The following is a 24,623-nucleotide window of genomic DNA, read 5'->3' on the forward strand; positions in this document are numbered from 1 at the left end:
GGCAAAGTTTGCAGATGATATAAAGATAGGTGGAGGTGTAGGTAGTGCTGAGGAAGCAATGCAATTGCAGCAGGGCTTGAACAAATTGGAAGAATGGGCAAAAAAATGGCAGATGGAATACAATGTTGGGAAATGTATGATATTGCTTTTTGGTGAAAGGAACAATAGTGCAGACTATTACCTACTGTAAATTGGGAGAAAATTCAAACATCATAGGTACAGAAGGACTTATGAGTCCTCAAGCAAGACTCCCAGAAGGCTAATTTACAGGTACAAACAAACTGGATGAACTCAGCAGGTCGGGCAGCATCCGTTGAAATGAGCAGTCAACGTTTTGGGCCGAGACCCTTCATCAGGACTGAAGAAGGAGGGGACAGGGGCCCTATAAAGAAGGTGGGGGGAGTGTGGAAGGTGCCAGGTGAAAAACCAATCAGAGGAAAGATAAGGGTTGGGGGAGGGGATAGGCAGGAGAGATGAAGAAGGAATCTAAGGGGAAAGCACTATGGGTAGTAGAAGAAGGCAGAATCATGAGAGAGGTGATAGGCAGCTAGAAGAAGAGGCAGAGTGAAAGTGGGATGGGGGAAGGGAGAGGGAGGGAATTACCGGAAGTTGGAGAATTCGATGTTCATACCTAGGGGCTGGAGACTACCCAGACGGTGTATGAGGTGTTGCTCCTCCAACCTGAGTTTGGCCTCATCATGGCAGTAGAGGAGGCCATGTATGGACATATCTGAATGGGAATGTGAAGCAGAGTTGAAATGGGTGGCAACCAGGAGATCCTGTCTGATGTGGTGGACGGAGCAGAGGTGCTCGACGAAGCGGTTGCCCAATCTGCGTCAGGTCTCGCCGATGTAGAGGAGGCCGCACCGGGAGCACCGGATGCAATAGATTACCCCAACAGATTCACAAGTGAAATGTTACCTCACCTGGAAGGACTGTTTGGGGCCCTGAATGGTGGTAAGAGAGGAGGTGTAGGGACAGGTGTAGCACTTGCGCTTACAGAGATAAGTACCAGGTGCGAGAACTGTGGGGAGGGACGTGTGGACCAGGCAGTTGCAGAGGGAACGATCCCTGCAAAAAGCAGAGAGAGCTAGAGAGGGAAAGATGTGCTTAGTGGTGGGGTCCTGTTGAAGGTGGCGCAAGTTGTAGAGGATAATATGCTGGATCCGGAGGCTGGTGGAGTGGTAGGTGAGGACAAGGGGAACACAGTCCCTGTTGTGGTGATGGGAGGATGGGGTGAGGGCCAAATTGCGGGAAATGGAGGAGATGCGGGTGAGGGCGTCATTGATGACGACAGAAGGGAAACCACGATTCTTAAAGAAAGAGGACATTTGAGATGTCCTGGAATGGAAAGCCTCATCCCGGGAGCAGATGCAGCAGAGACGGAGGAATTGGGAATAGGGAATAGCATTTTTACATTTGGCAGGGTGGGAAGAGGTATAATCAATGTAGTTATGGGAGTCAGTGGGTTTATAGAAGATGTCAGTGGACAGTCTGTCTCCAGAGATGGAGACCGAGAGATCGAGAAAGGGGAGAGAAGTGTCCAAGATGGACCAAGTGAATTTGAGGGCTGGGTGGAAGTTACAGGCAAAGTCAATGAAATTGACGAGCTCAGCATGGGTGCAGGTGCTGAGTTCATCCAGCTTGTTTATACGTGTTGATTCAACCACAGCATCTGCAGTGTACTTTGTGGAGGCTAATTTACAGGTTGAGTCAGTGGTAAAGAAGGCAAATGCAATATTGGGCATTTATTTCAAGGGGAATAGAATATAAAAGCAAGGAGACAATGCTGTGGCTTTATAAGAAACTAGTCAGGCCATATATGGAGTATTGTTAACAGTTTTGACCCCCATATCTCAGAAAGGATTGGTTGTCATTGGAGAGAGTCCAGAGGAGGTTCACAAGGATGATTCCAGAAATGAAGGATTTAATATGAGAGGATCATTTGTCAGCTTTGGGCCTGTACTCACTGGAATTTAGAAGAATGTGGGGGATCTCATTGAAACCTACCGAATGTTGAAAGGACTAGATAGGATGAATGTGAGGAGGATGTTTCCTATGGTGGGGGTATCCAGAACTAGAGGGAATGTCCTCAGAATTGAGGGGTGAACTTAGAACAGAAGTAAGGAGGAATATTTTAGCCAGAGAGAAGTGAATCTGAGGAATGCTCTGCCACTGACTACGGTGAAGGAGAAGACTGTGGGTACATTTAAAGTCAAAATTGATAGTTTCTTGATTGATCAGGGCATGAAAAGTTATGGCAAGAAAGCTGATGTATGGGGTTAAGTGGGATCTGGGATCAGCTATAGTGGAATGGCAGAGCAGATTCAATGGGCTTAATGGCCTAAATCTGCTTCTCTGTTTTATGGTCTTATGACTCTTTGGCCCATCTTGTCCATACTGATGCTACCACCCTGTGCTTGGCCATATCCCTCAAGACCTTTCCCATCCATCTACCTCTCGAAGTAACTTGTACCCATCTCTACCACTTCCTCTGGCAGTATCTTCCATATACCCACTATCCTCTGTGTGTCATAGAACACTACAGCACAGAAACAGGCCATTCAGCCCTTCTAGTCCATGCTGAACTGTTAGTTTGCCTGGTCCCATTGACCTGCACCGGGTTCATAGCTCTCCATACCCCTCCCATCCAGGTGCCTATCCAAATTTCTCTTAAATATTGAAATCAAATCTGCATCAACCACTTCCGCTGGCAGCTCATTCCACCCTCTGAGTAAAGTTGTTCTCTCTAAATCTTCCCTCTCTCACCCTAAGCCCGGGAGCTACCTTGGGACTCCCCTACCCTGGGAAAAAGACTGATCATTCACCCATTTCTTTGTCCCCCATTACTAACTCACCAGAACCATTTTCCCATGGTCCAATAACAACTTTCTCCTTCATATTACTCCTTATATAATTGAAAATTTTTAGTATCCTGCTTTACATTATTGGCTAGTTTGCCCTCATATTTCATCTTTTCCCTTCTTATGCCTTTTGTTGGATTTTAAAAGCTTCCTGATAATCCAACTTTCCTGATATGGCCTTTCCTTGGTTTTTATGCAGACCTTAACTTCCCTTATCAGCCACGGTTTCCTACCCTGCTATTTGAGAACACAATCTTCTGTGGGACATATCTATACTGCATCTTTTGAACTATTCCCAGAAACATTACTCACATTTGCTCTGCCATCATCCCCCACCAGTATCCCCTCCAATCCACCTGGGCAAGCTCTTCTCTCATGCCTCTGTAGTTCACTTTATTCTATTGTGATAGTCATATATCTGTCTTGAGCTTCTCCCTCTCAAATTGCAATATGAATTCAATCCTACTATGATCACTGCCTCCTAAGGGTTCCTTTACCTTAAGCTCCTCAATAAAATCTGAATTATTAGATAACACATAATCCAAGATGGCCTTTCCCCAAGTAGGCCCAAGCTACAAGCTGCTCTAAAAAGCCATCTTGTGGGCATTTAGCAAATGCCCTCTCTTGTGATCCAACACCAACCTGATTTTCCCAATCCCCTTGCATATTGAAGTCCCCCATTACAATTGTGACATTACCGTTATTTCATGCCTTTCCATCTACCTCTGCAGTCTCAACCCGGCATCTTGGATACAGTTTGGAGGCCTATATATGATTCCCATGAGGTTTTTTTTTATCTTTGCAGTTTCTGAACTCTACCCACAAAGATTCAACATTCTCTGACCCTATGTCTCCTCTTTTTGACAATGTAATTCCATCTCTTACCAACAGACCCACACCACCGCCTATGCCTTCCTGCCTGTCCCTTCGATACAAAGTATATCCTTTGATATTAAGCTCCCAGCTATGGCCTTCTTTCATCCATGACTCGGTGATGCCTGCAATATCATACCAACTAATCTCTAATTGCACCACAATTTCATCCATCTTATTCCGAACGCTACATGCATTTAAATACAGTTCCTTCAGTCCTGCATTCTTCACGTTTTTGAATTTTGCCTCTGTGGTACAATTTAACTCTTTGCATTTGTACTCAATCATTGGCTTTTCCTTCCTTACATATATATTACGTCATCGGTAGCTGAGCGAAGGGCGCTGAGTAGGCTACGGTCAATTATGGAAAACTCTGAACATCCTCTACATAGCACCATCCAGAGACAGAGAAGCAGTTTCAGCGACAGGTTACTATCTATGCAATGCTCCTCAGACAGGATGAAGAGGTCAATACTCCCCAATGCCATTAGGCTTTACAATTCAACCGCCAGGACTTAAGAACTTTTTAAAAGCTATTATTAATGCTTTTTGAGATAGTGATTTAGATGCATATCATATTTTTTACTGAGTTAAGTATTGTATGTAATTAGTTTTGCTACAACAAGTGTATGGGACATTGGAAAAAAAGTTGAATTTCCCCATGGGGATGAATAAAGTATCTATCTATCTATCTATCTATCTATCTATCTATCTATCTATCTATCTATCTATCTATCTATCTACTTGTAAACCTGCGGACTCATCCTCAGCTCTATCATACTGGTTCCCCTCCCCCTGCCATATTAGCTTAAACCACTCCCAACAGCTTTAGTAAAGCTGGCAGCCAGGGTATTGGTACCCCTCAGATTCAAGCCCAACCCATTCCTTTTGTGCAGGTCCTACCTGCCCTACAAGAGGTCCCAATGTTCCAGAAATCTGAATACCTGGCTCCAATTCTTCAGCTATGCATTTATCTGCCAGCTCATTCTATCCCTATCCTTATTACCTTTGCCTCCTGGAGGCAATCCCGAGATTACTATCCTTGAGTTCCTGTTTCTTAACTTCCTTCCTAACATCCTGTATTCTGTTTTCTGGACTTTCTCACTTTTTCTTCCTATGTCTGTGTCTGTGCTGTATTGATCAGTGTTGTTTGTGTTGCTTTACATGAAGGAAACCACTTTTGTTTAGCATGACCGATTGCAGGCAAAATGTTTTAAATTTGTATGCTTTGGGTGTTTTAGTTTGTGGTTTACTTTTCCTCATTCACATGAAAGTCATTAATATCAGATGGTGTCATTCTGATATTTAATGTTACAGGCTTGAGGACTGGCTTACTTTCCAAATGTTGCTAATTCAGTGATTGAGGGAATAATACAATTATTTCAGAAATTTGCACAAATTGTCAGTTGTCAAAGAGAAATAGCGAAGTTTATTTGTGTGTTGCTCCAGATCTCCAGCATCAGCAGTCTCTTTGGTCCCTGAAAGGTGTCTGCCTCAGTCCTGATGCAGTATTGTTTTTCCTTGCACAGGTGATGCCTGACCTGGAGAGTTTTTCTAGTGTCTGAATAACCTCAGTGTACATCAGGCCACCACAGTGTGTTATAGTATATGATCTGGGTGTCAAATAGTGAATAGTCTGGGATTATATACGTGTGCAAACTGGATTTAAATTCCATACTAAATGTTGCCTTGCTTTTCTCTCTTAGGTGTGTGTCGTTGGAAATGACCCTCTCCCCCGATTGATGGAGTCTCTACAGACAGTGATTCCTGCAGTCTTTAACCTTTACTGCTTCACCAAGCAAGGGGTGTCTCATTTACGGTTTGTTATGCCCTCTGGTTTTACTTTTTCACTTTGTTTATTAAAAAGGCTGGATTTTGATGTGGTTACCAGCACCAGGGATGGACAGAGTGTCAGCTGTGGAGGGAGAGGACAGCAAGGAAGGTTGTGAAGGTTCTGGAGAGGATGCCAAAGAGGTTTACCAGGATGCTGCCTGGATTGGAGGGTATATGCTGTAACAAGAGGATGGGTAGTGACGAAGGCTGAGGAGAAACCTAATAGAGGGTTGAGAGGCACAGATATGAGGTAGACAGTTGAGATGAAATGTATAATACAAGAGGGTATGCACTTAAGGTGAGAGGGGGTAAGTTCGGAAGAGGTGTGTGGAGCAAGACTTTTTTCACACAAGTGGTAGGTGCCTGAAATGTGCTGCTGAGGTGGTGGTGGAGGCAAATACAGTAAAGGTATTCAAAAGTTTCTTAGACAGGTACATTAATGTGCAGGAAAAGGAGCTGTATAGACATTGTTTAGGCAGATGGGATCAGTTTAATTAGGCATGTTAATTATTTAGTGGAAGTTTGTGGTCTGGAGGACCTGTTCCTGTGCTTGTAATCTTCTGTGCTATATGAGTAAGAGGTTCAGAGAGGATGCAGTGAAGAATGTTTTCCACCCAGAGGGTGTTTGGTGTTTGGAAAGCACTACAAGAAGGAATGGTGGAGGCAGAGATTCCTGCAACATTTAAGGAGCATCTGGGTAAGATCCTGATCACCAGGCATTGAAAGCTATGGCCCAGATGTAGTTATGGAGTTATATAGTGCAGGAACAGGCCCTTCAGCACAACCTGTCCGTGCTGACCAAGATGCCTATCTGAGCTAATTCCATATGTATTGTCCCAGTATATTCTAAATGTCCCCACAGCTTCCTCTGGCAGATAGTTCCACACACTCACCTCCCTCTATGTGGCAAAAAACTTGCCCTCGGGTCCTCTTTAAATCTTTCATCTTTCCCTTTTCCCTTAAACCTCTGATTGACCTCTAGTTTTTGAGAACCCCTACCTTGGGGAAAAGTACTGTGAGTCAGGCAGGATATGCACAGTGATACATATCTACCTATCGTGTTATTGAACAGTGAGACCTGGAAGTGACAATAGAGGTAGACAGAGTGTTGAGGAAGATGTATGGTATGTTTGCCTTCTTCAGCTATGGCATTGAGTGCAGTAGGGTCGTCATGTTTCAGTTGTAGTAATGTGATACCAACTACACTCTCAGTATCACATTCAGGTTTGTTATCACTGACATAAGTCGTGAAGTTTGTTAAAGTGTAAGACAAAAAAATTGCAATATGTTAAATATTTATTTTTAAAAAAATCAATAGTGCTAAAAAGGAAAAGCGAGGCAGTGCTCATGGGTTCATGAACCGTTCAGAAATCTGATAGCTGAAGGGAAGAAACTTCCTAAAACATCAAATGTAGATCTTTAGGCTCCATGCCTCCTCCCAGGGTGGCACGATAGCATGGTGATTAACATAATACCTTAAAAGCGCCAGTGATCAAGGCTCAAATCGCACTGCTATCTTAAGGAGTTTGTACATTCTCCCCGTGTCTGTGTGGGTTTCCTCCAGGTGCTCCGGTTTCCTCCCACATTCCAAAAAGAGGTGTGGATCAGTAAGGGTTGGTAAGCGGTGCGAGTGCTATGTTGGCTTCAGCATATGTTTAGATTGTATTGGTCATTGATGCAAGTGACGCATTTCCAGTACACAAGTATAAAGGAGAACAAAATAATAGTTCCTCTGGATCCAATGCAGCACAAAAAAAACACAGTATGATGATGAACACAAATACACAATAAATATAAATACATGGATTGATTGTCCATAAGGTGATGCTAGGCACAGGAGTGTCTGTACATAAGGTAACTGACAGGAAATGATAAAGTAGTGGTGGTTCGGGGTGTGGAGGGGTGTGTCAGTGGGTGGAGGTGTTGATCAACCTTACTGCTTGGGGGAAAGTAACTGTTTTTGAGTCTGGCAGTCCTGACATGGATACTATATAGCCTCCTCCCTGATGGGAGTGGGACAAACAGTCCACAAGCAAAGTTGTTGAGATATTTCATGATGTTACTGGCCCTTTTCTAGCACTTTTCTGTATATATGTCCTTGGTGGCAGCTAGGCTGGTGATATGTTGGGTAGTTTTGATTACATTGTAGAACCTTCCTGTCTGCCACAGTGCAGTTTCTGTCACTGTGTGTTTTGATGTACATGTGACAAATAAAGCTATTCTTATTTAATCTCATCTGAAGTTGCATCTATAGTTCTGTTGCCATGTAGTATACAAGAAATATTTAAGATGGAAGAGACTGTTCATTTAAGGTGAAAGGTTTGAGGTTTAAAGGGAATATGTGAAGGTAAATTTTTCACATAGAATAGCTGGTATCCAGAGCAAGATGGTGGAGGCAGGAACGGTAACAACATTTAAGAGGTACCTGAATGAACAGGGTACGGAGGGATGTGGAATTAATGCAGGCAGGTAGGAATAAACAGTTATTTAAACTGGTCACAGGTCACTAGGCCTGAATTGGCTGTAACTCAGGTTATTGCTGTGTTGGGTCAGTAATTGTTTTTGGTCTTTGCTAACACTTTTTTAACCTCTTACCAGGTCTACTTGCCAGGAAATTCTTCAGTGGTTCTTTGGGAAATCAGAGACACGGGTAGCTCTACTGATGTTGAAGCAGCTTGCGGGCCTGTCACCATCAATTCCGGTCCTGCAGCCACTATACCAGTTCTCAGCAGGCAGTGAGGGAGGTGTGAAACTCGTTACAAAGGGAACAGTAAGGTGAGACTTCTGCAGCGATATCTCTCCAAAGATAATATATCCCTCCTTCAAACCAGCCTCTTTGTCCAAAGTTCATTCAACTTTCTTTCCAAATCCTGAGTGACTCACTGTCAGATTTTGTTTAATAAATGCTCTGTGCCTGGGGGTATTTCACATTGCGTCAGTAGACAAAGTGTTGAGAAATGGGAGACTATGGATTCTCACATTCAAATTTGCTGTCATCTGACTGTACATGTATACCAATAAAACAGTGTTCCACCAGGCCACGGTGCACCCACAGAACATATATCACACACAGCACATAAAACAGAATATTGCCATAAATAAGCTAATAATATATAATTCAAAATGCATGTACTGTGCAGCACAGGTAAATATTAAACAGCATGCTATCCAAGTGATGAAACCTCAGTGGTGGCAGGATATTCATTAGTGTCACCCTGAAGGAAGAAGCTGTTCCCTAGTCTGGCAGTCTTAGTTCTGATGTTCCTGTACCTCCTTGACAGTAATGGGTCAGGGAGATTCTGAGATGGGTGGTAGGGATCCTCAACAATGCTCTCAGCTCTTCTGCAATGCTCCCTGTAAATGTGACAAATAAGGGGGAGGGAGATCTGTAATCTGAAGTACAGTCGGCCCTCCTTATCCACGGGGGATTGGTTCTGGGATCCCCTGCGAATACCAAAATATGCGGATGCTCAAGTCCCTTATTTAACATGTATTAGTGCAGTGGTCTTTAGGACCCAGCGGAACTCCAGACTTTATTTAACATGTCTCTGTGCGGTGGACATTAGGACCTAGCAGTGCAGCTCTGAATCCACGGTGTTTCTGTTCACGAAAATAATCACGATCGTGATTGAAAACAAGGTGGAAGTAATAAAGCGATCGGAAAGAGGTGAAACGCCATCAGTCACTGGAAGAGCGTTAGGCTACAGTCGGTCAACGATCGGAACAATTTTAATGGATCATGTGAAAGGCCCTGCCCCGATGAAAGCTGCAATTATTACTAAGCAACGCAGTGGTTTAATTATTGAAATAGTATGTTTCTTAAGTGTTTTATATGCATAGAAAGGTAAAATATGTACTATATACTAAGAAAAATGTTTGACTAACTGACGCTAACTAATACTGGATGTACCTGTCCAACTTCAAATCCGACTTAAAGACGGACTCAGGAATGGAACTCATTCATAACTCGGGGACTGCCTGTACTTTTAAGTCATTTCTAGATTACTTATAATACCTAATACAATGTAAATACTATGTAAATAGTTATTATACTGTATTGTTTAGGGAATAATGACAAGAAAAAATAGTCTGTACATGCTCAAGCAACGAGTGCTGGAGAGAGAACTTCCGGGTTTACCCGATCCGTGGTTGGTTGAATCCGCGCATACGGAATCCGCAGATAAGGAGGGCCGACTGTAATGGAAAACTGCTGGAGGAACTTGAGTCCTGATGGTGTCAAATCATTGACCAAATGCCTACCTCCATAGATGCTGCCTGACAGCTGAGTTCCTCCATCAGTTTGATATTGATACAATGTCCAAATAAGGACGCCTTTACCCTGGTAATGCAATGCCTGACAAGGATATCTTTACCATGGTTGGACAATGCCCTACAGGGACATCTTTACCATGGTTGGACAATGCCCTACAGGGACATCTTTACCATGGTTGGACAATGCCCTACAGGGACATCTTTACCATGGTTGGACAATGCCTAACAAGAACATCTTTACCATGGCCATGCAATGTCCAACAAGGACATTTTCTAGATGATCTGGGCATTGGGATCAACATGCACAAAACAGCACACCCTGATCCCTTCACCATCATTTTGGGGAATTTTAACTAGGCCATCCTGAAAAAGTCACAAAATAATTACCATCTACAAATCACTTGTACTATCAGAGGAAACAACACACTGGACCACTGTTGCACCACCATCAAAAATGCCTACCATGCTGTTCCACACCTTCACTTCAAGAAGTTTGATCACCTGGCTGTACTTGCACTCCCTGAGTATAGGCAGAGACTGAAGACTGCCAGTAGTGAGTTTCAAGAAGGTATGGACAAGAGAAGTACAGAAGCGCTTACATGACGTATTTGAATCAGTGGACTGGACTAATGTCAGGGATTCATCTTCAAATCTTGATGAGTATGTCACAGTTGTAACTGACTTCATTAAAACTTGTGTAGATGAGTGTGTGCCTATGAAGACTTGCTGTACATTCCCAAGCCAAAAGATGTGGATGAACCAGGAGGTACGGCATCTGCTGAGGGCGAGACCTGTGGCTTTTAAGTCTGGTGGCCCAGGTCTGTACAAAAAAAACAGTTATGACTTATGGAGGGCTATTTCAACAGCCAAGAGACCATTCTGAGCGAGATGGGAGTGACATCGGATGCACATCAACTCCAGCAGGCTTTGCAAAACATTACTTCCTACAAAGTAAAACCCGATAGCATGAATGGCAACGATGATTCACTACCGGTTGAGCTCAACGCCTTCTATGCCTGCTCTGGAAGAGAGAATGTAACTACAGCTGTGAAGATCCCTGCTGCACCCTGTGACCCTGTGATCTCTGTCTTAAAGGTTGATGTTAGGTTGTCTTTAAGGAGGGTGAATCCTCACAAGGTGGAAGTTCCCAATGGAGTACCTGATAACACTCAGAAAACTTGTGCCAACCAACTGGTGGGAGTATTCAAAGACATTTTCAAGCTCTCACTGTTACAGATGGAAATTCCCACCTGTTTCAAAAAGGCAACAATTATACCAGTGCTTAAGAAGAGTAGTGTGATTTGCCTTAATGATTATCACCCAGTAGCACTCACATCTACAGTGATGAGATGTTGGTCTTGGCTAGAATGAACTCCTGCCTCAGCAAGGACCTGGACTCACAGCAATTTGCTGATTGCCACTATAGGTCTACAGCAGACACAATCTCAATGGCTTTTCACACAGCCTTAGATCACTGGCCAATACGAACACCTATGTCAGGATGCTGTTCAATGACCATAGCTCAGCATTCATTACCATCATTCCTACGGTCCTGGTGGATAAGCTACAGAACCTGGGTCTCTTACCTCCCTCTGCAATGGATCCTGGACTTCCTAATCAGAAAGCCACAATGTGTGTGAATTGGTGATAATATTTCCTCCTCATTGATGATCAACACTGGCACATCTTAGGGGTGTGTGCTTAGCCCAGTGCTCTACTCCCTCTATACTTATGGCTGTATGGCTAGGTATAGCTCAAATACCATCTATAAATTTGCTGATGACACAGGAGCAAGCTATACCAACTTGTTGAGTGGTGTCACAGCAACAAACTTGCAGTCAATGTCAGTAAGACCAAAGAGCTGATTGTGGACTTCAGATAGAGTGGGACAGGGGAACATATAACAATCCTCATAGAGGGATCAGAAGTGGAGAGACAAAGCAGTTTCAAGTTCCTCAGTGTCAAGATCTCTGAAGATCTAACCTGGTGCCAACTTATCGATGCAGCTATAAAGAAGGCAAGACCGTGACTATACTTCATTAGGAGATTGAAGAGATTTGGTTTGTCAACTAAACACTCAAACTTCTATAGATGCACTACAGAGAGCATTCTGACAAGCTGTATCACTGTTTGTGTGACGGGGGGGAGGTGCTACTGCACAAGACCGAAAGAAGGCACAGGAAGTGCTCTCCCTTGGGTACTAGTACCTAAGACATCTTCAAGGAGCGGTGCCTCAGAAAGGCAGCGTCCATTATTAAGAATATAACAAAACACATTGATGAAGGTAGAGCAGTGGTTTTAGTGTATATGGATTTCATTAAGGCATTTGATAAGGTTCCCCACCTAAGGCTCTTTCAGAAAGTAAGGAGGCTTGGGATCCAAGGAGACCTTGCTTTGTGGATCCAGAATTGGCTTGCCCACAGAAAGCAAAGGGTGGTTGGTTTGTGCTGATGGTTCGTATTCTGCATGTAGGTCGGTGACCAGTGGTTTTCTGCAGGGATCTGTTCTCCTCTGTGATTTTTATAAATGACCTGGATGAAGAGGTAGAAGGATGGATCAGTAAGTTTGCTGATGACGCAAAGGTTGGGGGTGTTGTGAATAGTCTGGGATCAGCGGGACATCAATAGGATGCAGAACTGGGCTGATATGTGGCAGATGGAGTTCAACACAGATAAGTGTGAAGTGGTTCATTTTGGTTTGTCAAATTTGAAGATAGAATATAATATTGATGGTAAGACTCTTGGCAGTGTAGAGGATCTAAGAGATCTTGGGGTCCGTGTCGATAGGACACTCAAAGCTGCTGCGCAGGTTGACAGTTTTGTTAAGAAGGTGTATGGTGTGTTGGCATTCATCAGCCGTGGGACTGAGTTCAAGAGCCGTGAGGTAATGTTACAGCTGTATAAGACATTAGTGAGACCTCACTTGGAGTAATGTGTTCAGTTCTGCTCACCTCACCACAGGAAGGATGTGGATACTATAGAGAGAGTGCAGAGAAGAATTACAAGGATATTGCCTGGATTAGAGGGCATATCTTATGAGAATAGGTTGAGTGAATTTGGCTTTTTCTCCTTGGAGCGATGGAGAATGAGAGGTGACCTGATAGAGGTGTATAAGCTGATGAGGGGCATTAATCATGTGGATAGCCAGAGGCTTTCTCCCAGCGTTGAAATGGCTAACACAAGGAGTCATAGTTTTAAGATGCTCGGAAATATGTACCAAGGGGATATCAGGGGTATTTCACAAAGAGTGGTGGGTGCGTGGAATACATTGCCAGCAAAGGTGGTGGAAGCAGATACAATAGGGTCTTTTAAGAGCCTCTTAGATAGGTACATGGAGCTTAGTAAAGTAGAGGGCTATGCTCTAGGGAAATACTAGACAGTTTCTAGAGTAGCTTAAATGGTCAGCACAACATTGGGGGCCAGAGGATCTGTAATGTGCTGTAGATTTCTATGTTCTATGTTCTAAGGACTCCCATCACCCAGGGCATGCCCTCTTCTCATTGTTACTTTCTAGAAGGAGATACAGAAGCCTGAAGGCACACACTCAGCAATTCAGGAACAGCTTTCTCCCCTCTGCCATGCGATTCCAAAATGGACATTGAACCCGTGAACGTCCCTCATTTTTAAAAAAAGTATTATTTCTGATTTTGCACTATTTTTAATCTATTTAATATACATATATACTGTAATCAGTTTACATATCTATTTTATTTATTTTCTTTCTATATTATCATGTATTGCATTGTCCTGCTGCTGCTAAGTTAACAAATTTCACAGCACATGCCGGTGATAATAAACCTGATTTTGATTCTTTTCCATGGTCGGACACTGTCTGACAAGGACATCTTTACTATGGCCATGCAATGCCTCAATAAGGACGTTAGACCATAAGACCTAGAAGCAGAATTAGGCCATTCATCCCATTGAGTCCACTCCCATATTCCGTCATGTCTGAATTCCATACACCTGCCCTCTTACCATATTTCACGATGCCCCAAACCAATCAGAAATATATCAACTTTCGCTTTGAATATACCCACAGACCTGACCTCAACCATGTCCGTGGCAGAGCATTCCACAGATTCACCACTCTTTGGCTAAAAAAAATTCCTCCTTACTTCTGTTCTAAAAGGTCACCCCTCAATTTTGTGGCTATGCTCTCTAGTTCTGGATATCCCCACCAGAGGAAACATCCTCTCCACATCCACCTTATCTGGTCCTTTCAGCATTCAGTAGGTTTTGATAAGATCTCCACACGTTCTTCTAAATTCCAATGAATACAAGCCTAAAGCTGCCAAATGCTCATCATATTTCATTTTTAGAATCTTTTTATTGGTACATAATCTTCTACAGCTATAAAATGATACAAAACTTCAACAAATTAATATATACAATTAATAAAGCTGAAGAGAAAAAAAGCTGATTGTAATATATGAAAATGAAAAAAAAAATTATATATAAAGAAAAGAAGGGAAAAAAAAGAGAACCCCAACTAACTAAGAAAAAAAAACACTGACTACAAAAAAAGGGGGAAAAAACCCATTAGGAATCAACCCCCGGAGCAATACGTCTTACCATCATTTATATATATAAAGAAAAAGAATCGTCAACTGCCAATTCATGTTTATATAGAATAAGATTGGAAAGAAACCATATAAAATAATTAAAATTAAATGATAATATTTGGCAAAAGAGCCCCATCTTCTCTCAAAATCGAATCAGGGATCAAAAGTTCCACTTCTAATTTTTTCCAAACTGAGACGTAACATTACTTGAGAAAACCATTCAATTAATGTAGGGACAAAGGTATCTTTCCATTTTAATAAAGTAGCCCTTCTTACCAATAATGTAACAAATGCAATTACATGTTGATCTGAGGATGAAATACCCTGAATATGATGCGGAACTATTCCAAATAGAACAGTCAATCTATTAGGTTGTAAATTTATTTTCAGAGCTTTAGAAATTGTAGAAAATAAAGATTTCCAAAATGATTTTAATGAAGAACATGACCAGAACATATGTAACAAAGTAGCTACTTCAGTTGTACACCTATCGCAGTTGTTGTCTATACTAGGAAATATTTTAGATAGTCTCTCCTTTGTTAAATAATAACGGTGAACAATTTTAAACTGAATTAAACAGTGATTGGCAAATATAGAAGAAGAACTTACCTTTTTCAAAACTTGCAACCAATCTTCATTAACAAAGGTCATATTAAGTTCTCTCTCCCAATCTTGTTTAATCTTTAGTGAGAGGTTCTCTTTTTGTAGTAAAAATAAATTATAAATTCTACTGATGGAACCTCTCACTAAAGGATTCAATTTCAAAATGGTATCCAACAAATCAGATTCTTGCAAATATGGAAACTTAAATAAATACCGTTGTAAAAAATGTCTAACCTGACAATATTGCAGAAAGTGTGTATGAGCGAGAGAATATTTGTTAATTAACTCTTCAAAAGTCATCAATCGACCATCACAAAATAAATTTGTAAAAGAACGGATCCCTTTATTTCTCCATAGGAGAAAAATGGGATCGGTTATTAAAGGTTTAAATAAAAAGTTTCGATATAAAGAACTAGACAGTTGTTTAAAATTTCTAAAAATTGTGAAGCTGAAACCAAATCTGTAAGGACTGTTTAATAACAGGGTAAAGATTTAAATTTGGAATTTTAGAGAGCTGTAAAGGTAATGGAGCTCCTAATATTGAGGTTAAATGAAATAGTTTAACAGCTTTTAATTCCAAATCAACCCAAACTGGCTTTTGGCTATTGTCGAGCCAATATAGCCAAAAACATAATTGTCTGATATTAACATCCCAATATATACTCATCATATATTAACTCGTCATTCCTGGAATCATCCTCTGGAACCTCCTCTGTACACTCTCCAATGACAATACATCCTTCCCGGAATAAGGGGCCCAAAACTGTTGACAACACTCCCAAGTGTGGCCTGACTAGTGTCATAAAAGCTTCAGTATTATCTCCTTGTTTTTCTATTCTATTCTATTCCAGTTGAAATAAGTGCTAACATTGCATTTGCCTTCTTTACCACAGATTCAACTTGTAAATTAACCTTCTGGGAACCTTGCACGAAGTCTCTGTACCTCTGATGTTTGAATTTTCTCCCCTTTTAGATAGTCTGCACTTTTGTTCCTTTTACCAAAATGTGTTATCATACATTTCCCAACCCTTTATTCCATCTATCACTCTTTGCTCATTCTTCCAATTTGTCTAAGTCCTGCTGCAATCACATTGCTTCCTCAGCACTACCTACCCCTCCACCAATCTTCATACCATTTGAAAACTTTGCCTCTAAACCAATTCCATGATCTAAGTCATTGACAAAGTATGTGAAAAGTTACGACTCCTGACAAACAACATAGTCACTGGCAGCCAACCGGAAAAGGCACCCTTTATTTCCACTCACTGCTTCATGCCTGTCAGCCATTCCTCTATCCATGTCAGTATCTTTCCTGTATTGCCATGGATTTTATCTTGTTAAGCAGCTTCATGTGTGGCACCTTATCAAATGCCTTCTGAAAATCTAAGTAAATGACATCCACTGCCTTTCCTTTGTCCACCCTGCTTGTTATCTCCTCGAAGATCTCCAAATAGATTTGTCAGGCAAGATTCCCCATTACATAAACCATGCTGACTTTGACTTATTTTATCATTAATCTCCAAGTACCCTAAAACTTCGTCCTTAATAATGGACTCCCAACACTTTCCCAACCACTGAGGTTAGGCTAATAGGCCTATAATTTCCTCTCTTTAGTCTTCCTCCCTTATTAAAGAATGGAGTAACATTCTTTACTACCTGGTAGGCATTCAACAAATTCCCTCTCTTGCAATCCGACACCAACCTGATTTTCCCAATCCCCTTACATATTGAAGTCCCAAATTACAATTGTGTCATTACCCTTATTACATGCCTTTTCCAGCTCCCTTTACAATCTCAACAGCACATTTTGGTTACTATTTGGAGCCTATATATGATTCCCATGATGGTTTTTTTTTACCTTGCAGTTTCTTAACTCCACCCACAAAGATCTGACATTCTCTGACCCTATGTCACCTCTTTCTGAAGATGTCATTCCATCCCTTACCAACAGAGCCACACCACCGCCTATGCCTTCCTGCCTGTCCTTTCAATACAAAGTATATCCTTTGCTGTTAAACTCCCAACATTAGCCTTCTTTCAGCCACGACTCAGTGAAGCCCACAATGTCATGACAGAAGTGCAAGACAAATATATTCCAAATAAGAAGAAATTTTTGAATGGAAGAAGGATACTACTGTGGCTGACAAGTGAAATCAGATCCAAAGTAAAAGCAAAAGAGAGGGCCTACAAGGAAGTCAAAGCTAGTTGGAAGATAGAGGATTGAGAAGCTTTTAAAAACTTGCAGAAGGAAACTAAGGTCATTAGGAAGGAAAAGATAAGTTATGAAAGGAAGCTGGCGACTTATATCAAAGAAGATGCTAAAAGTTTTTTTAAGTATCTAAATATATAAAGGGTAAAAGAGAGTCGAGGACCAATACAAAACGATGCTGGAGATATTGTATGAGAGACGCAGAGATGGCAGAGGAACTGAATGTGTATTTTGCATCAGTCTTCACATTGGAAGACATTTGCAGTATACCAGACATTCAAGAGTGTCAGGGAAGTGAAGTATGTGCAGTGAAAATTACGACTGAGAAGGTGCTCAGGAAACTTAATGGTCTGAGGATGGATAAATCTTCCGGACCTGATGGAATGCACCCTTGGGTTCTGAAGGATGTAACTGGAGAGATTGTGGAGGCATTAACGATGATTTTTCAAGAATCGTTAGATTCTAGCATTGTACCAGATGACTGGAAAATTGTAAATGTTACTCCACTATTTAAGAAGGGTGGGAGGCAGCAGAAAGGAAACTATAGACCAGTTAGGCTGACATCAGTGGTTGGGAAGTTGTTGGAATCAATTGTTAGCAATGAGATTACGGAGTACCTGGAAGCACATGACAGATAGGCCAAAGCCAGCATAGTTTCCTGAAAGAAAAATCCTGCCTGACAAACCTACTGCAATTCTTTGAGGAAATTACAAGCAGGGTAGACAAAGGAAATGCAGTAGATGTGGTGTTCTTGGATTTTCAAAGGGACTTTGACAAGAGGCTGCTTAACAAGATAAGATCCCATGGAATTACAGAGAAGTTACTAGCATGGGTGGAGCATTGGCTGATCAGCAGAAAACTGAGAGTGGGAATAAAGGGATCCTGTTCTGGCTGCCTGCCAGTTACCAGTGGAGTTCCACAGGGGTTGGTGTTGGGACCGCTGCTTTTTATGATGTATGTCAATGTTGTGGACTGTGGGATTAATGGATTTATGGCTAAATTTGCCGATGAGACAAAGATAGATGGAGGGGCAGGTAGTGTTGAAACAGAGAACCTGCAGAGAGAGTTAGATAATTTAGGGGAATGGGCAAAAAGTGGCAAATGAAATACAATGTTGGAAAGTGTATGGTCATGCACTGGTGGAAGAAATAAATGGGCAGACTATTATTTAAATGGGGAGAGAATTCAAAATGCAGAGATGCAAAGGGACTTGGAAGTCCTTGTACAAGAGACCCTAAAGGTTAACCTCTAGGCTGAGTCGGTGGTGAAGAAGGTGAAAGCAATGTTGACCTTCATTTCTAGAGGTATAGAATATAAGAGCAGGGTTGTGATGCTGAGGCTCTATAAGGCACTCATGAGACCACACTTGGAGTATCGTGTGCAGTTTTGGGCTCCTTATTTTAGAAAGGATATACTGACATTGAAGAGGGTTCAGAGAAGATTCACGAGAATGATTCCAGGAATGAAAGGGTTACCGTATGAGGAATGTCTGGCAGCTCTTGGGCTGTATTCCCTGGAGTTCAGGAGAATGGGGGGGGATCTCATAGAAACATACTGAATGTTAAAAGGCCTGAATGGATTAGATATGGCAAAGCTATTTCCCATGGTAGGGGAGTCAAGGACAAAAGGGCACGACTTCAGGATTGAAGGATGTCCATTTAGAACAGAGATGCAGAGAAATTACTTTAGTCAGAGGGTAGTAAATCTGTAGAATTTGTTACCATGAGTGGCTGTGGAGACCAAGTCATTGGGTGCATTTAAGGTAGAGATTGATAGATTTGATTAGCCAGGGCATCAAAGGGTATGGGGAGAAGGCAGGGGAGTGGGGATGACTGAAAGATTTGGAATAGCCCATGATTAAATGGTGGAGAAGACCCAGTGGGCCGAATGGCCTACTTCTGCTCCTATATTTTATGGTCCTATGGTCATAACGACCAATCTGATTGTGCCACGAGTTCATACTCCTTATTCTGAATGTTATGTGCATTTAAATACAATACCTTCAGTCTTGCATTCTTCACCCTTTTGAGTTTTGCTTCTGTGGAACAACTAAACACTTTGCTCTGTCTGCAGTTGTACCCAGTCATTGGCTTGCCCTTCCTTACATTCATATTACATATTATGTCATCTACTTGTAAACCTGCTGGCTCATCCTCAGCTCTATCATACTGATTCCCATCCCCAGCCATATTGGTTTAAACCACTTCCAACAGCTCTAGTAAATCTGCCCAAAAGGATATTGGTCCCCCTCAGATTCAAGTTCAGAAATCTGAATCCCTGCCCCCTGCTCCAATTCCTCAGCTGCACATTTGTCCGCCACCTCATCCTATTCCTATCCTCACTATCGCATGGCATAGGCAGCATTCCTGAGATTACTACCCTTGAGGTCCTGCTCTCTCAGCTTCCTTCTTAACTCCCTGTATTCTGTTTTCAGGACTTCCTCCTTTTTCTACCTATGTCATTGATACCAATATGTACCATGACTTCTGGCTCCTCACCCTCCCTTTCCAGGATGTTGTGGACACATTCAATAACATCATGGATCCTGGCACCTCAGAGGCAAACTACCATCCATGTTTCTTTTTTGCATCCACAGAATCGCCTATCTGTGTCCCTAACTATAGAGTCCCCATTATTGCAGTCATCCTCTTCAGTTTCCTGCCTTTCTGAGCCACAGGGCCAGACTCAGTGCCAGAGGCACGACCACTGTTGCTTCCCCCAGTAGGTTGTTTTCTCCTGCCCCCCCCCCCAAAAGTACTCAAAATGAAGTACTTATTGTTGAGTGGGACAGCCGCAGGGGTGTTCTTCACCATCTGATGTTCTCCCTTCCCTCTCCTGACAGTCATCTGTCTCCTGTGCCTTCCGATAGCTCCTATCTATCACTGCTCCACTTTCCCTAACAAGCTGAAGGTCATTGAGCTGCAGCTCCAGTTCGTTAACATTGTCTCTAAGGAGCTGCATCTTGATGCACCTGGTGCAAATGTGGTCATTGGGGACACTGGTAGTCTCATGAAAATCCCACATCTGACACACAGAAGAGAACACTGGCTTTGTAGACATACCCACTATTCTCTCAAACGTTTATTCAGAAAACAAGAAATGAAGAATGACATCTTTACTATGGTCGTACAATGCCCCGACAAGGACATCTTTGCCATGGACATGCAATACCTCAACAAAGACATCTTCACCGGACCATATCATGCACTGACAAGGACATCTTCACCGGGCCGTACCATGCACTGACAAGGACATCTTCACCGGCTCGTACAATGCACTGACAAGGACATCATTACCATGGTTGTACAATGTATTGACAAGGACATCTTCACTGGGTTGTACAATGTACTGGCAAGGGAATTTATGACTGTTTTTGGTCCTCCTAATTATCTGCATTTGTTTCTGCTAACTTTATACTCTTCAAGGTCTCTGTCTGATATCAACTGTCAGTCTGTGCTCTCCTGCACTGGAACAATGATACCCAATGCAAGCCTGATGCACCTAATTTTCCATCAGTTTCCTTTGCCATGGTCCATGTCAGTTACCGAATTCCCATCTTGCACCAATCCCATTTTACTGTCCTGCATCCCCGTCAATCTCGAGAAGCTGTCACTCTCTCACTTACTACAGACAATTGGAATGTGTGATTCGCCAATCAGGATGTAGGACAAAACTGGAAGGCCCAATGGGGTCACAGGGAATATGGATGTAGGGCGAAGCTAGAAGGCCCAGTGGTGTCACAAGAAATATAGAAACATAGAAAACCTACAGCACAATACAGGCCCTTTGGCCCACAAAGCTGTGCCGAACATGGCATTACCTTAGAAATTACCTAGGGTTACCCATAGCCTCTATTTTTCTAAGCTCCAAGTTCCTATCCAGGAGTCTCTTAAAAGACCCTATTGTATCCGCCTTCATCACAGTCACCGGCAACCCATTCCATTCACTCACTACTCTCTGCGTAAAAAAAACCCCTGACATCTCCTTTGTACTTACTTCCAAGCACCTTAAAACTGTACCCTCTCATGCTAGCCATTTCAGCCCTTGGAAAAAGCCTCTGACTATCCACACGATCAATGCCTCTCAGCATCTTATCAGGTCACCTCTCATCCTCCGTTGCTCCAAGGAGAAAAGGCCAAGTTCACTCAACTTATTCTCATAAGGCATGCTCCCCAATCCAGGCAACATCCTTGTAAATCTCCTTTGCACTCTCTCTATAGCACCCACATCCTTCCTGTAGTGAGGTGACCAGAACTGAGCACTGTACTCAAGTAGGGTCTGACAAGGGTCCTATATTGCTGCCACATTACCTCTTGGCTCCTAAACTCAATCCCATGATTGATGAAGGCCAATGCACTGTATGCTTTCTTAACCACAGAGTCAACCAGAGCAACAGCTTTGAGTGTCCTATGGACTCGGATCCCAAGATCCCTCTGATCCTCCACACTGCCAAGAGTCTTACCATTAATACTATATTGTACCATCATATTTGACCTACCAAAATGAACCACCTCACACTTAAGCAACACACACAAAATGCTGGTGGAAAGCAGCAGGCCAAGCAGCATCTATAAGAAGTATAGTCGACGTTTCGGGCTGAGACCTTTCGTCAGAACTAACTGAAAGAACTGTGAGACTGTTTGGGCTGAACACCTACGCTCTGTCCGCCAGAGAAAGCAGGATCGCCCAGTGGCCACACGTTTTAATTCCACATCCCATTCCCATTCTGATATGTCTATCCATGGCCTCCTCTACTGTCAAGATGAAGCCACACTCAAGTTGGAGGAACAACACCTTTTCCGTCTGGGTAGCCTCCAACCTGATGGCATGAACATTGATTTCTCTAACTTCTGTTAATGCCTCTCTTCCCCTTCTTACCCCATCCCTTATTTATTTATTTATTACCCCCCCCCCCCCCCATCTTTCTCTCTTTGTTCTTTCCTCTCTCTATCCCTCTCACAATCACTCCTTGCCTGTTTTCTATCTCCTTCCGTGCTCTCCTCCCCCTTTCTTTCTCCCTAGGTCCTGCCCATGATCCTTTCCCTTCTCCAGCTGTGTATCCCTTTTGCCAATCAACTTTCCAGCTCTTAGCTTCATCCCTCCCCCCTCCTGTCCTCTCCTATCATTTCAGATCTCCCCCTCCCCCTCCCACTTTCAAATCTCTTACTATCTTTTCTTTCAGTTAGGCCTGACAAAGGGTCTCGGCCCGAAACATCAACTGTACTTCTTCCTATAGATGCTGCCTGGCCTGCTGCTTTCCACCAGGATTTTGTGTGTGTTGCTTGAATTTCCAGCATCTGCAGATTTCCTGGTGTTCCCCTCACACTTACCTGGATTGAACTCCTCTGGGTTGAACTCCTCTGTAACTCCTCTGGCTGTAACCTCTGACAGCCCTCCACACTATCCACAACACCCACCACAACCTTTGTGTTATCAACAAATTCACTAATCCATCCCTCCACTTCCTCATCCAGGTCATTTATAAAACTCACGAAGAGTAAGGATCCCAGAACAGATCCCTGAGACACACCACTGGTCACCGGCCTCCATCTACAACAACTCTTGGCCTTCAATGAACAAGCCAATTCTGGATCCATAAAGCAATGCCCCCTCAGATCCCATGCCTCCTTGCATTCTCAGTAAGCCTTGCATGGGGTACCCTATTAAACGCCTTGCTGAAATCCATATACATTACATCTGCTACTCTACCTTCGTGAATGTGTTTCGTCACATCCTCAAAAAATTCAGTCAAACTTGTAAGGCATGACCTGCCTTTGACAAAGCAATGTTGACATAATCATATTATGCCTCTCCAAATGTTCATAAGTCCTGCCTCTCAGGATCTTTTCCATCAACTTACCAACCACTGAAGTAAGACTCACTGGTCTATAATTTCTTGGGCTATCTCTACTCCCTTTCTTGAATAATGGAACAACACCTGCAACCCTCCAATCCTCTGGAACCTCTCCCATCCCCATTAATGATGCAAAGATCATTGCCAGAGGCTCAGCAATTTCTTCCCTCACCTCCCACAATAGCCTGGGGTATATCTCATCTGGTCCCAGTAACTTACCCACCTTGATGCTTTCCAAAAGCTCCAGCACATCCTCTTCCTTAATATTAGCATGCTGAAGCTTTCAGTCTGCTGCAAGTCATCCCTACAATCACCAAGATCCTTTTCTGTAGTGAATACTGAAGCAAAGTACTCATTAAGTATCTCCTCCGGTTCCATTACACACTTTTCCACTATCACACTTGATTGGTCCTATTATCTCACTTCTGATCCACTTGCTCGTCACATATTTGTAGAATGCTTTGGGGTTTTCCTTAACCCTGTCTGCCAAGGCCTTCTCATGGCCCCTTCTAGCTCTCCTAATTTCTTTCTTAAGCTCCTTCCTGCTAGCCTTATAATCTTCTAGATCTCTATCAGTACCCAGTTTTTTTTAACCTTTCGTAAGCTTTTCTCTTCTTCTTGACTAGATTTACAGCAGGCTTTATACACCACGGCTCCTGTATCCTACCATCCTTTCCCTGTCTCAGTGGAACCTACCTATGCAGAACTCCATGCAAATATCCCCTGAACATTTGCCACATTCCGTACATTTTCTTGTGAACATCTTTTCCCAATTTATGCTTCCAAGTTCCTGCCACATAGCCTCATATTTCCCCTTACTCCAATTAAACACTTTCCTAACTTGTCTGTTCCTATCCCTCTCCAGTGCTATGGTAAAGGAGATATAATTGTGATCACACAGTATGAATGTAGGACGAAACTGGAGCGCAATGGGGTCACAGGAAATATGTGCAGTTGGTGCTTCTGTGACTTTGCTCCACCCTCCAGAGCCCAATCCTGACGTCTGACACTGTCTGTGTGGAGTTTTCAGGTTCTCCCTTTGAAAGTGTGGTTTCCCCCCGGGTGCTCTGGTTTCCTCCCACATCACAGCAGTGAGGTTGATGCATTAATTGGCTGCTGTAAATGACCCCCCCCCCCCCCCCCCCGCCGCGGGTAGGATCTGGGAGTAGTTGATTGGGAGTATGGGGTGGCTAGGTAACATAAACACTAATGAGGAGTGGGATTGCTCTGTGAGCCAGCATAGACTCAAAATAACCTCCTTGCATTGAGTCCTGGTCCAAAATATTGACTGTTTATTTACCTTCATAGATGCTGGCCTACTGAGTTCCTGCAATATTTGTGTGTGTTGCTCAAGATTTCCAGAATCTGTAGAATCTCTTTTGATTGTGTTCTTCTGTTGGGTGTACTCAGCCCTGACTCTGGGTTCACAACCCTTGTCTCAAATACTCAGACCAAATCCCCTCCCCCATCATGGGTCCACATCCCTGGGTTTTACCTCTCCTCAGCCCAGAGCCCTAGGCTGAGGAGTACCACCACGCACACCCTCAGGCC

General features: G+C 42.8%; 1 protein-coding gene across 3 annotated transcripts in view; it reads left to right on the top strand.

Moving 5' to 3' along the window:
• tango6 (transport and golgi organization 6 homolog (Drosophila)) overlaps positions 1-24,623 on the top strand; it is a 180,829-nt gene that overhangs the window by 86,718 nt on the left and 69,488 nt on the right. For all 3 annotated transcript variants that reach the window (XR_012101957.1, XM_073070541.1, XM_073070542.1), the window contains exons 8-9: positions 5,444-5,556; positions 8,169-8,345. Coding sequence is in view for 2 of the 3 variants with exons in the window: in XM_073070541.1 (XP_072926642.1) it covers positions 5,444-5,556; positions 8,169-8,345 (290 nt within the window). In the remaining variant the exon portion in view is untranslated. The remainder of the gene's footprint in view (positions 1-5,443; positions 5,557-8,168; positions 8,346-24,623) is intronic.

This window comes from Hemitrygon akajei, chromosome 17 (assembly GCF_048418815.1).
Source record: "Hemitrygon akajei chromosome 17, sHemAka1.3, whole genome shotgun sequence".
NCBI lineage: Eukaryota > Metazoa > Chordata > Chondrichthyes > Myliobatiformes > Dasyatidae > Hemitrygon > Hemitrygon akajei.